Raw genomic sequence first — 13,821 nt, 5'->3', positions numbered from 1 at the left:
AGGAAATATCATGAAAACTTGCTGAGTACTCTGACTCATACTGGTAACTGGTGAAAAGATAACTTTCTTTATGTAAGCTACAAAAGTGCCAACATAAGGTAAGGTAAAAACAGTCTCTACCAGCCCAGCCAGAAATGAATCCCTACATCGAATTGTTAAAAACTAATGGAAGCAGAAGTTCGGGCAGAAGGCCAGGTGCCTTTCAGAATGTATTGGGTATACATACATCAAGGTGGCAGGTTTAATGTACTGGGCACTGACTCTTATCTTGATGCTTATGATCCACATGATCAATAAATTCTACTTTTAGTAAGTTATTCTTGGCCCTGTGAAAGGGCGCTCAATTTAGTTGCCGGCGGGCATCTTAGACTTGAGATTTTCTTATGCAACTACACTCATGAGCTGGTCACACTACTCGGATGCATGGCATGTTCACCTCACCACAAGTTGTCTCACAGATAGTTTGTATATCCAAATTGCTCAGCTGAGCTATGGATTCAACTACAAGGTGTGTTATTAATCTTCTTATGTTCTCATGCATTCTCAATGTCTCCCCACCACCTCCAGCTGCTTTGACACCTATCTCTACATATGGCCATCATTATTCCTCGCTGCCACAGCCTGCTTTCCCTCCATCCAACTCTTCCTACATCACACCACCCATCTATCCCCCTCCATCATTCTTTGCACCCACCCGCCTCTCCCTCTCTCAGACTCCAGATGAAGGGCATGTTCCAACTGCACAAAACCAGCTAGACGGAGCATGAGATGTGTCTGTATCTGAAGTGGGAGCTCAATATGGATCCGGTGACGTTTAGGGAGCTCGAGGACATGGTCAAGAAGTATTTGGTACATCAACAACTTTACCCTTCTCACATTCTTCCCTCATCATCCCAGACAACTCCTCCTCCTACCACAAATCTCTTCCTGCCTCCTCCAGCCACTTTGGCACCTACACCTACATATGGTCATTGTTATCCTTCACTGCCAAAGCCTGATTCCCCCCCGCCCAACTCTTCCTACATCACACCACCCACATTGTCGTCATCAGCGGCATCTCCTCCAACACCCCCAGGTATGGAGGACTGCGCAGCTTGCATTGTTTCAGCTTCATCTTCACCAGGTATCCCAAAATCCCCCCCACCCAGCTCTTCCTATGGTGTGGATCACTTAGAGACCACTACTTAGGTGCAGTGGCCAAACTGACCTCCAGTGACTGAAAACTTAAACCCTAACCCTAAGCTCACGACTGCACGAGGATCCTCCAACACCACTCCTTTGATCTTAGTGCCCCATGGTTCATGTTACAGTAGAGACACATACACAGATGTTTGTGAATATAACCACCCTTACCAGTCTCAATGCCCACCTCTCACAAGAAGCTTGCTGCCGCCCGTGCAAGAGCAGCACAATGGCAAACTCAGTCTCTGACATCTGAACATAGCAATTCCACTCCCACCACCAAAAAACCATCTCCACTACTCCCAACACATGCTGCGGAGGCACCTGAAAGCTTCAACATTGAATTCTGTCCAATAGAGCTGGATTTCGAATGTCTTTCTGACTGTGTTTATACGGGTGGTGTCAGCTGTTGGTCAGATGATGATATTATTGAGTACCAACCAGACACATTTTCAGAAAGTACTCTGTCAGACTGTGAAAGCCTCTGTGAGCTTGAGGGAGATGATTTGGAGTACAATTTAAGGCAACTCACAGCAAACACCAATTCAAAAGCCCTTGAGTTGACAGCAGATGAGGCTGACACATTGTTCAAGATCATTTCGAAGCCAACAACAAATGTGATTTGGAGGAAGGTGGAACAAAATAGATTGCTGGGATACAATGGACTGTCAGATCATTCTTGGCGTCGGAGGGATAAGCTGGCCCGAGACCAAGCTGAACACCGAAAAAAGATGAAGACTTTGTATGTGTCAATTCAAATAGCTTGCGACTTGAAAATGTGTTCTGATACATACATGAGCAGAGACAATCTACAGGTTGCATGTATGCAGCAGTGGTGTGTACCCAAAGACTCAAACACTATGTCCGATGTTGAACGAAATACACATACACACAGTGCACTGGCAGTCGATTTTTCTGGTTACCTTTCCGACGAGTCCGAGGATCATTTTGACTCAGATACTGACAGTGAACACGAGGATGAATACAGAGTTACAGGAAGTAGTCGAGGTGTAAGCAGCCGCTTGCCTGCTGTTCCACTGCTCAAGCGGCGCAAGCTCGAGATCCCTTTTCGCATGGAGTGGAAAAATGCGAAGGAAAGGCGTGCAGATGAGAGGCATGTGGCATTGGAGGCAATTGAAAAGCTGTTGAAGTCGAAGAAAACAAACTTTGTTAGTGGTCCAGATGGTTTGCAAGCAAAATGAACACATACCATTCAAAGCCATCTCGCTCTCATTGTGAAGAGAGGCCACTCTTCAATTGAAGCATCTGAATGTGCTGCTGAAAGTCATGGGTTCGCAGCTGTCTGGGGCAGCCATCAACTGCGCAGCTGGACCCATAACTGGGTGACCAAACGGGAGCTCCCTCGTTCATTGACTGGTCATCATGCCAAGGTGTATTCATTGCTTGATGACCCAGCAGTAGCTGCTGAGCTTCACACTTATGTTCATTTGAACAAGTGGGCAATCAATCCTGAAAAGCTGGCAGAGTTCTCAAAGAGCAAGTTGACACCCTCAGAAGCAGAAAAATACCTTCACACCATTGTCAACGATGAGATGCCCCGTGGATTGAAGCATTACATGGAACTGGAGTTGTTTCCTCAAATTCACCTCAAAATCGGACGTGGAATTTCACTTGTCACTGCTCGCTGATGGTTGCATCGAGAAGGTTTTCAATACATGTCCCATTGAAAAGGCCTTTACTTTGATGGCCATGACCAGCCTGATGTTGTCTCTTATCATCAAGAGCATTTCTTGCCAATGATGAAGGAATATGAGCGGCGTCTGGTTCGCTATGTTGTCGGAGATGTTGAAACAGAATTCAAGGACCCAAATTGCAATTTTGTGGAATGGCAGCTTGTTCTCTGTGCACATGATGAGATGATGGCACAATCAAATGACGCAACAGATAAATACTGGGTATTTGAAGATCAGTTCAAGTTGTGAAAGAAAGGGGTGGGCCGTGGCCTCCATCGCAGTGATGTAATCTGCTCCACAGTGGGACACCTGGTGGACACAGGTGAATCATTGGAGTACAGCAAGAATCACAAGGGATACTGGAATGGTGAGATGTTTGTTAAGCAGGTGGGGGCTTTTGTATTGCTTCGAGTGTTGATTTGAACTCAAATTCAATATGATTCAGCTCAACAAAAAAATAATCCCAACATTTGAGCGCATTCACGGGCCAGGATATCAAGCATTATTCCTGATTGATAACTCACAGGGGCACTCCGCATATGCTGAAGATGCATTGCTCATTTCTCGCATGAACATCAATCCAGCAGGGAAGCAGGCTCCCATGCGAAATGGATGGTTCATGTGCGATGGCATCCAGGTCGAACAGGACATGGTGTTTCCTCTGGATCACCCACAATTCCCAAATGAACCCAAAGGAGTCAAGACTGTCCTTGTTGAACGAGGCCTCCATCAACCTCAGCTGCATGAAAAATGTGCCTCCAAGTGCAATACTGATGCAACACCTTGTTGCAACAAGCGGATCCTCGAGCTCCAGCTGGATTTTCAGCAGCAAAAGTCCCATATCCAGGAATCCATTGAAAAAGCTGAGCATCTCTGCATTTTTCTGCTGAAGTTCCACTGCGAACTCAATTTCATTGAATATTTCTGGGGGAAGGTCAAGAAATATCTCCGAGACAACTGTGACGGCACTTTTGAGATGTTGAAAAAGAATATGCCCTTGGCAATGCAGTCTGTGCAGCTCAGTACGATCTGACTGTGGGAGCATCACATGCACCACTGGATGGAGGCATATTGGACAGGCCTGGAGATGAAAGATGCTCAATTTCAGGTCAAACAATTTAGTTCTACTAAGTATAAGTCACATAGACATGTTCCTGAGACGGTGGCATGTACTTTCAACTGATGGGGGGTCATAGTTCTACATGTGGCCAAATCAGCATCTTGATGAAAATTTTTCTCGCTCAAATTTGATCCAATCGAAAATCCCTCTTGTAGTTTTACTCTACTCATCAAAAGGATCATTTCTACAAGAGTATATAAACATCCGATTTTTTTTGAAGGGGGTGGGAACTTTGCACAAAAGTAGTGGTGTCTAAGTGATTGGCACCATACATCACACCACCCACATTGTCATCATCAATGGCATCTCCTCCAACACCCCCAGGTATGGAGGACTGTCTGGCTTGCATCATTTTAGCTTCATCTTCACCAGGTATCCCAAAACACGAGCCTGTATGGCTGTACCAGTAAATTTGTTTCTATTATCACCCACTACCAATTTTCTGTAGTACATTCTCATAGGGCTGCTCACCATACACCGTATTACTGAACTGTATGGGGCTGTAATATGGTCTCCATATCTGTACCACAAAGTACGGTGTGTTGCCATATTTGTACGGCCGTATACAGCCATAATACGGGGTAAGTATGGGTTTCTATAAACTACATGCCTTGACGCTACATGCAGTAGGCACATGTCTTATTTCTCAACGAGTCGTTCCGGACCTGATCCTCACAATGCATCTCAACCAATCGAACAACAGGCAAATGTTCATTTCGTATGAATGTCCACCCACCCATCTTCTCTGCAACCTCTTCCAATCCTACTCTCAAATTCCACACCTCTACTTTTCCAATTCCGCCAGAGTTGCATGATGATCAGCATTGCTGGAGGTGGTTTCAAGTCAACGCTCCAGCTTGCATATGTCCCTGGGTCGCTCGTGGACTCTACACCCCAGAATCCGTCTGCCATGGAAAAATTGGAGATGAACATTGACTTTGTAATGTGGAACCCGCAGACACCATCCATTGGCAGGTATATTGCTCATTGGCATGTTTGCCAGCTCCTTCCTGATCTGAATGGCATCACACTCCCAAAGCCCATTCAATTGCTCTTCCATCAACCAATTCCATCACTCATCACCACTTCCTCTGTGCCCACCTTGAGAATAGTCCTTCACCAGTATCTGCTACCTCTTCTGGTGGTGCACCCCATGCCTTGGGAAATTTAGGAAGATTGGCACGTGAGGCATTGACTCAATGCAGGATGCTCATCATATGGTTCACATAACTGTGCCCACACTTCAAGGGTGGAGTGAACATGCAGGCGACACCATAACAAGTTGCTTCGTGCACTGAGTTGGGCTCAGATGGAGAGGAAGAGGAGTAAGCAACAAGACCTGTGCACTTGTATCTGCCCCCAAAGACACGTCAGAAATTGCTCTTTTGTTAAGGAAAATCGATTCGCTTATGTCTCGCAGGCACTCATAAAATCAAGTGTTGTGGGGTCATCCCATGGCACCAGTACCCTTCTCTTCCATTAGCTCACATTCACTAGCAAAGTAGAGCGCTCACCAAGTGACAATGTTACAGGATCTTAAACGCATGGAGCACGAACAGTCTGACGCCAGCCGAGACTCGTTCCGTATGTCGTACCGTACTGTATTACGGCCGTAAAGTACCCCGTACTGTACTGTCAGCATTTTTTTTCAACTGTAATATATGGTTATGTTGGAACTTTGTATGGTTGACGGACGTACACTATACGGCCATATACCGTATACAGTACAGTGAACAGCCCTACATTCTCGTCATGTGTAGTACATCCATTCTCATCCTATCTCACCACTAAAGAAACCACCACATATCAAGAGCATAGACTTGTGTCATTTCAATACAATTATATATATATATATTATTATTATTAAAGCTGGCTTTAAGACCTTAAATGCGGCTCCATAGACTAGACCAAACTACTAATTACATAAGCTATAACTACATACACGGTTTGGCTACCAGCTCCGCTCGCGGCTAAAGCCGGCCACAAGCCAGAGCCGCGGCAACACTACTAGTATGTAGTCACCTTTTTTCCTGATGGAAGTGGAAGTGACCATAACACAAGGAACAAGATTGCGATGCCATCATGTGGCAGATCAGTGACACTTTGTTTTCCAACACCCAGTCAAAATACAAATACCTGACACCTGTCACATGTGGATCGCCAAGGACAATGTGCCATTTCAAATCCGATCGACAAAGAGTACGTAGAACCCGGCCACATGAAACTCCTCGCGGAACAGAAACTGGGATTGTGACAACTTGTGTGATACATCATTGCCGGAGTTTGAACTGACGTTGGGAGTACATACGTAATTGCAATGCTTCTAGCTACTGGAGACCCACGAATGCCCAGTCAATAATCCATTACTGATACACTGTCGACTAGACATATAATATCGAACGCGTCACAATCATCAAATCAAGTTAACTGAGACGTCAGCTTATTGATATCCAGGCCTAGCGCTGACCGGTCCCCTATCATATTGTCATTAAACATCACATGGGTTGACATCGGCAGCGAACGTGACAAACCTTCATTCGCCCCGACATTCAATGTTGGTCCTGTCGATTCTGAATCAAAAGACACCACGCTTTGGTTGATGAAAATATTGATCAATGAGCAGCTGGAGCTAGGGGACGGCGCTCTGCTTTGTGAGTTCAAGGCTCTGACTGAGATACCAAAGATCCTGTTGAGTTATATCATAGGTAATGACTTTGAAATCATACCAGTGGCACTACCATCATCATCATCTTCTTCTTCTGCTTCTTCTGCCTGTTCATATTCGTCCGCATTCCTGACTTTCACTATTCGACTAATCGTCGCAAAGAGCTCATGTTCTTCCTGTTTATTGTGTACATCTACATTAAGACCTCGAATGGTTCTGTTTGGAGGAAGATCGGTGACTGATCCACTACACGTGAGATATGGACGGAGAGAAAGAAAGAGCTATTACACCAACCTGAAAGACTGTCTATGTAAAAAGATTTGTGCTCAGCATGGTGCCATGGAATGCGGAGATCATACATACCTTCTACCACATCACGCGGACTCTCCTCACAATCAGAGGCTTGGTCTTGTGCAGACTTCTCGGGGGTTCCAAATACTAGTCAACAGATTGGAGTTAGTAAGGAACTCGCCCTGTTGTTCTGACATACCAAAGGTGTTATTTTTTTCTGGTAGCAACCGTCTGGCCAGGTCATCTGAAGTCCTCTGTAGTATTGCCATTTAACTGCAATTCAAAGATGTCTCTTGTGCGACTAGTCGACTTACTCTGATACTCGTATAAGCCCGATGTGTGACTTTAAGAAAGCGCTCGGCATCCGACTTGCGGACGAAAAGGTTGACAATGAACCTGCGGAAGGATTTTTTCTGCGTTTGAAGTTGGTCTCTGAGTTTTACCGCCCTGTGAAGGCGAGTGAGTAAGGCATTTTTGGCTAGGTGGAAAAGCCTACTGGTCATATTGTAATTTGCCAGCGGTGTAAGCTCGACCGTAGGTGGTTTTATCAGTTTCTGAGAGACGATCGTGTTCCAACAAGTCGGCCAGCTCTCGCAGGGTTGCCAGCGATAATTGTAGATAGAGGTCGCCTTCTTCGAGATCTGTCCGGCCCTTGAGCTGAATGAAGGTCGCGGGCAAGTTTGCGAATTGGCTCGCAGGTCCAAAGTTCGCGGATATTCGAATTGTTGTACTGGCCTTTGGGGGACGCATGGTATGTAACTAAAAATCGACGGAAGCTGTCGTAATCTGTCGCGCTGATTTCCTTGGTTATATACAAAGACCAGTGCAAGCGATTGATGATGATGAGTCCAGAGGGCAAAGATAACAAGCTTGTTTCCTTCACAGGAAAATTGTGCAGATATAGCAACTAGCTGTTGCCATACCATAGTAAGTTATATATGCTTGGCGCTTGAGCCTGAAGTCGATAAGAAATCGTGTAATCCTCGAAATAGAACAATACAGCAGAACATTTTCGTCATTCAGATAAAAGTTCCCTATATATATATATCAGGGTGCTTTGTAGATATGTATATTCAGCTGGGTATATGAATTGTTGAGACGTAACTTGGCATGGGGTCACGGCGAATGACCTACTATAATCAAGCGGTAAGTTGGTTCTGAAGTCCGCGAAGTGCCGGGGTCCGAATTATGGGTCCATGTTTGCTTTGACAACCTTTTACTTTTGGTGCACACAACTCAGGCAGTGTTTTCAAGGATGGCCTCAACCTCCGCTGCTCATTCCCATCTTTCTGAATACGAGATTTGGTGGAGTGGCCACTACAAATTCCTCGAAGAAAAGGGTTACAAGCTACGAAGTCGCTACAGTCCAGATTGGGTCCCCTCTTGGACGAACACCAACAAAGTTGATATAAACTGTGAGGATGGGATTGTGCCACCAGTAGGTGTTTTGATAATAGCGGTGTTTATCGATTACCATGCGTTCTTTAGCACTATCTTGTGCTAGATGCACGGCGTATTCAAGACGGCGCTCGAGTATCACTGAAACGCATAAATATATCCCGTCACCCTTATGAGATAGAGATCGGTCGCTATTTCTCTACCCATCCTCTTAGCATTGACCCAGCCAACCATTGCGTGCCAATTTACGATGTTTTGGAGGTGCCCGCCGACAATGACACTGTGATAATTGTCATGCCGTTACTTCGAGATATTATGAATCCCTCTTTTGACACGATTGGAGAAGTTGTTGATTGCGTTCACCAGCTATTTGAGGTATGCTTCTATGTACTAATTCATGATGTCTTCTTTCTTACGTTCGAAGGGGTTGCGCTTTATGCACAGGCATCATGTCGCTCACCGGTGCGTATCCCAGTTGATTGAGTGACTTGTCTCACGACCTGGACGTAGTGACTGTATGCAACTGAACATACTGATGGACGGCTGCATGTTCATAGATGCATGGCATCCAAGCGAACAATATATGTCAGAGGACCTCAAACGCCCAGCCAGGTATCGCACGCGCATGCAATCACCACCAAAATACTACTACATAGACTTTGGTATCTCCCGCAAATACGAGGCATCCAACACCAACCCATTGGAAGATCCTATATTCGGTGGGGATAAGGAAGTACCTGAATTCAAGGAAGACAATTTTAAACCTCGAAACCCTTTCCCAACTGATGTTTGGTATCTTGGACATGCCATCCAGGAAACGTTTCTCGACGTAAGGTGCAACAGCGGCTTCTCGTTTTTCATGCTCTGATTTGTATAAAACAGCACTACTCAGGCGTAGAATTTCTGGGCGGTCTAGTATCGGACATGATGGATTCGGATCCAGCACAGCGTCCGAACATGGACGAAGTTTTTTCTCGATTTCAGGTTATACGCCAAGGCTTCAGTAACTGGAAATTACGTTCCCGGGTGGCCCCTGATGGCGGGAGATCTCTTTTTGATTTCTTAGCCCACTGGGCACGTCGCATTCAGTACATAGTACGCAGGATTCCTCCAACACATACCTCGCCGTCATAAAGTGGACTTCTTTGTAAACTACAATGCACGAGTTTTTGCCCCTGAGTTTTTGCATCTATAGGGTGTGAGGCCTTGAGGTATCATGCTGACTTCACGCTACACACTTGACTACACAGCGTCAGATGCATTCAAATCAGTGAACTGGCGAGTTCTTGCTGGTGATTATACTGATTGCCATGCTTTTACATGGCCGTATATTGCTTTATATTCTAATGTTACAAAGTCCTTTTCGATATATGGCAGTATCTTCTCACTGGTCTTCTAATCTTAGTCCGTCAAGGTGCTTATCGACGTTCCCTTCAATATTACACTTACAACAACGTCAGGTGACCAGCCGAGAAAAGTCAGGACGGCCACCAGGTTCCTCAATGATTGTCTTACTTACACGAGTCCTGAATGGCTTGACTATGGGAGACCCAACAGCGCTCAGTTCTGACAGTCACATCATTGAGCCTTTATTATCATGATTCGGGAGTACTGACAGCATTTAAACGTAAGACATCCAACTCAAGCCTGCGCCGTGTGCCATAATGGATGCGCGTGCCTATATAGGCGGAGGATCATAATGATCTTTTGTTTGTCTATTTCGTCCCTACAGGCCTTTTACCTTCAAAATGCTACACACATGTCCAAGCTACATCTTCCGCAATTGCATCAAAGCTTCCCTTCGCCCAAATTGAGGGATCCGTCAGAACTGGCCCGAAAACACGATGAAATGCAAAACATTCTACTCAAGCAGCCGTTGGAACCAACATACTTCCTCGATACAGTCTACGTTAGGCTGGAATCCGCTGGATTGCACCAGCACAATGGGGATCCGGATACTATTTTCAATCATCTCAGTCATCTTTTCTTTGATATCCGAAATCACAATTTATCTGCGGACCTTGGTCCTCACCGTCCGTCGACCAACTCACTGATCCAATTTCTGACCTGAATAGCCTTCCTACTCATTTTCAGCAGATCCACCTATCCCTAGCAATCGGGCCAAAGAATAGAGGCTATCTTACCACGTATAGTCCAATTCAGTCTACCTTGAGCTGGATACGCATCAGTACAAAGGGGGCTCGGATACTATTTTCATTCACCCTCGGTCATTTTTTCTTTGATGTTCAAAACCACAGTTTATCCGTGGACCTTGGTCCCCCATGTCCATCGACCAACTCGCTGACCTGTTTTTCAACCTGAACGGCCTTCATTGACTCGCTTTGTTGCAGATCCACCTATTGATTTTCATCACCGGAAATTGGGGCAAACAATAGAGGCTGTCGCTATCTCATCACGTATAGTTTCCTCGTGTGCTGCCCAGAGTGAGCTCGAACCACAGACCTAGTCCGCACTATCGAGCCTAGAATCCGAGAATCGCCATTGTTTTGAGGTTCACAGGTTGGCCTAGGCTTCAGATGCTGTGTTACCTTGCGAAGCAAGGTCAATTGGCATGGACGATTTTCTGATATTGCCCCAACGGTGGTGAGATTTATGACGCAACGTGACAAATTTCAACTGTTCCGACTCCATGATCCAACGATACAGATCCAGAAGAGCCGTAACCGTAAGATATTTGCTGAGAAAAGACAGTGGCAGAATGAAGACAACTGCATTAGAAATCTGTTAGGTCAAAGAACAAATGGTAGAGGTAATTTGGTCGGAGAAAACACTAAATGAGTGTCGATTAAATCGAACACTCATAACCAGTCTGGTGTGCAGAACGGACAATATGATAAATGAAATACACATGGGAAGGAAGGATGCAGCTGACAGAATCTCACATGACCGCCATGTGCATGATGATTTGAAAGTGTACAAGATTATCGATTATCCGCAAGGATGGGCTGAACCTGAAGACCCATGACAGGCAACGCCGCCCCCCGGCTGGTGGTGAAAATGTGATCAACAAATTGCAACTCCACTCGTGGAATTTAGCCGTCACCGAAGCCTCTGGCTGACCCTAGACTTTGGCCCTAGAATCTACGTGGAATAACCCCAGAGCTGGCCATCTCCATGGCTTTCACGAGAACTTGTCTGGGAATGGCCCAGGGCAAGATTGGGATGATAATACCCGGGTGCTTGTCAGTGGACATTCGTTACCTGAGGCGTAGCCCCTGTACTTGGACACGTGTATTATGTTTATCACTGGGTGCAAGTTGATCGATAGCGGAGTAAATTGGAGGCCCGAAGACGACATTCTGTGAGCCAGCTAGGGACAAGTAAGCTTCCGCTAATGGCCTAGAGTTACTATGTCGGAGATTTTTTACCGGCATCATAATGGTCACGCGTTACAATCAGGCTCAAAATGATTTTGACCCTCATTACGACCTCATTACGACGCCTTAAGCGGAGTTTGAATATCATGCTGATGCAATTCTGATTCGGATTACTGATATGACTTATACCTAGGCGAGGCGACACATGCTGCATCAACAGTTCTGACTCTGTATGCCTCTTTTTCGATTCCGACACTGTACGCCTCTTTTCCAGTCTCATTTGTCTTCTTTATTCTCAACTGAACTGAGCCCTGGACCGTCTTGTCACTTTGATTTATAATCTTATTCTCTCGCATACCATCGATAACAACAACTTTTGTTCACTCCCATCGTCTATCCGAAGTCTACAGTCAGTCCAAACGTCTTCCCTATCCAAAACTCGTCGTTCTTCTGCTCAACAATTCTTCCAAGCATATCCAATTTGTTTAAATGAAACATATCATCTCCTCAATCATTGTCTGTATTCCTGACGGGCTTTGACACTTGGTCCTCGGTATGCACTCCGTTACTCGCAGCTTTACGCTCTCACTCTAATATTATATGATCACTATCAGCTTGCTCGTTGCTCGTTTGCTACTTGACATCAATGCCTAAGTCAAAACAACGAGCATCAGACCTTGTGACATGTGATCAATGTGGAGTGAATGTGCGTGCACGTGGGTTAGGATCCCATTCGAGGTCTTGCGCGAAGAAGGAACGGGAACGGCAGGAAGATGAGGAGTTTGTTAGCATAGTTCAGAAAGCCGAAAAGAAAGGTGAGCACTCGAATCAGTTGTCTTTCAATGATGTACTCGATAGATGGTTGATAATTTTTTTTACAGAACTTCGAAGGCAGCGTCGCAAAATTCGTAATAATTTACAACATTTGGAGGATGCGCAATCATCTGCAGGTGAGCACTCATATTTTAACAATAGTACTATGGTTTAGAATTTTCTTCTCGCAACACAGTGAATGCCACCGCGATATGGGCCGCAGACTCAGACATTGGTATGTTTGATTCAATTTGATTAGTGTTATACTGAGACTAACAGTATCAGTTATGCGAGGGTCTTCACCTCGCCAATACCCTCCGGCGGACCCATTACCTGACTTCCACCAAACCGATCCTGGTCCCAATGAACCAGATCCTGGTCCCAACGAACCGGATCCTGGTCCCAACGAGCCCGATCCTGGTCCCAACGAGTCCAATCCTGATCTCAATCAGCCTGCACACAAGCTTGACGATATCAAAGTCGAGCATCATCCTCACAGCCAAATTCCTTCTACTGTGCATCGCTTCTCTGAGTTCTCTTGCAGCTGCCCAACAGAAGACTATGTACCTCATAACGACTCGCCATGGGAGCCATTCCGCACACGGCTTGATTTCGAAGTAGCAGAGATTGCACTCGAAGCTGCGATGACAAAGGATCAAACCAATCGCCTTATCAATCTCATACATCGATCTGCTAGTGGCAATGACATGTTCACACTGCAAAATCATGATGAAGTCCGCTCCCTCTGGGACCTTGCTTCGCAACGTTATACTAGAGTAAGTGTTGTCTTGTGTAGCTACTACTAGTACATTACCATAAGCTGATCATTAGTGCATAGTTTCAGAACGATGCAGTGTCTGTTCCCCTCGGAAATGAAGTGCGCAAATTCGACATGCACTACCGCCCTCTCTGGGATTGGGTCCTTGACTTGTTGCGAGACAAACGTCTCGCACCTCATTTTGTATTTGATGCTCAATGTCTCTCAAAATTCAACGGAGAAAGATTTGTACGTTTTATTAATGAACCATGGACTGCCGATGCGTTTTGGAAGGCACAAGTATGTTTCGACATTTGATCTATTGTTTGTTTCTTTAAATTAATAGTATGCTACAAAACTGTTGTAATTGTAGTCGCAGCTTCCGCCCGATGCAAAACCACTGGCATTCATCCTCTATGCGGACAAGAGTAAACTATCGTCATTTGGGAGCCAAAAAGGCTATCCAATCATTGCGCGCATCGCTAACCTACCGGTTCATATTCATAACAGTAATACTGCCCTAGGAGGTGGTCGTGTCGTTGGCTGGCTGCCCATTGTTGTAA

The 13,821-nt window shown here is 45.5% G+C and overlaps 4 protein-coding genes across 4 annotated transcripts; 3 read left to right on the top strand and 1 right to left on the bottom strand.

Annotated features, from left to right (window-relative positions):
* Positions 1–527: 527 nt before the first annotated feature.
* Positions 528–1,188, top strand: F5891DRAFT_1198586 (uncharacterized protein; the record flags this gene model as incomplete). The annotated part of the gene is made up of 2 exons (XM_041368651.1): positions 528–731; positions 787–1,188. The coding sequence occupies 2 exons, from the start codon at positions 528–530 to the stop codon at positions 1,186–1,188; spliced, it is 606 nt and encodes a 201-aa protein (XP_041217467.1).
* Positions 1,189–1,361: 173 nt separating this feature from the next.
* On the top strand, positions 1,362–2,831 carry F5891DRAFT_1198585 (uncharacterized protein; the record flags this gene model as incomplete). Its single annotated transcript, XM_041368650.1, has 3 exons — positions 1,362–1,924; positions 1,985–2,351; positions 2,424–2,831. The coding sequence occupies 3 exons, from the start codon at positions 1,362–1,364 to the stop codon at positions 2,829–2,831; spliced, it is 1,338 nt and encodes a 445-aa protein (XP_041217466.1).
* A 3,568-nt stretch (positions 2,832–6,399) lies between these two features.
* On the bottom strand, positions 6,400–7,848 carry F5891DRAFT_140284 (uncharacterized protein). Its single transcript, XM_041370633.1, has 8 exons — positions 7,449–7,848; positions 7,267–7,399; positions 7,152–7,206; positions 7,025–7,099; positions 6,956–6,967; positions 6,723–6,899; positions 6,528–6,665; positions 6,400–6,470 (listed from the first exon to the last, which is right to left on the bottom strand). Exons 1-8 carry the CDS (start codon positions 7,700–7,702, stop codon positions 6,415–6,417), a joined length of 900 nt encoding a protein of 299 aa, XP_041217465.1. The 5' UTR covers positions 7,703–7,848; the 3' UTR covers positions 6,400–6,414.
* Positions 7,849–12,788: 4,940 nt separating this feature from the next.
* Positions 12,789–13,576, top strand: F5891DRAFT_965495 (uncharacterized protein; the record flags this gene model as incomplete). Its single annotated transcript, XM_041376171.1, has 2 exons — positions 12,789–13,277; positions 13,340–13,576. The coding sequence occupies 2 exons, from the start codon at positions 12,789–12,791 to the stop codon at positions 13,574–13,576; spliced, it is 726 nt and encodes a 241-aa protein (XP_041217464.1).
* Between the last annotated feature and the right edge of the window lie 245 nt (positions 13,577–13,821).

This window comes from Suillus fuscotomentosus (genome assembly GCF_016647785.1).
Source record: "Suillus fuscotomentosus strain FC203 chromosome Unknown F5891scaffold_157, whole genome shotgun sequence".
NCBI lineage: Eukaryota > Fungi > Basidiomycota > Agaricomycetes > Boletales > Suillaceae > Suillus > Suillus fuscotomentosus.
This window is presented reverse-complemented; position numbering and strand designations above follow the sequence as displayed.

What these genes read in the sequence shown, in the direction of transcription:
- F5891DRAFT_140284 (XM_041370633.1), bottom strand. Translation starts at nt 7,702, where the DNA reads ATGCGTCCCCCAAAGGCCAGTACAACAATTCGAATATCCGCGAACTTT. An exon ending in GGGCTTATACGAGTATCAGA is followed by an intron (nt 7,207 to 7,266) that starts GTAAGTCGACTA and finishes GCAATACTACAG; the next exon opens with AGGACTTCAGATGACCTGGC. An exon ending in AGAAAAAAATAACACCTTTG is followed by an intron (nt 7,100 to 7,151) that starts GTATGTCAGAAC and finishes TCTGTTGACTAG; the next exon opens with TATTTGGAACCCCCGAGAAG.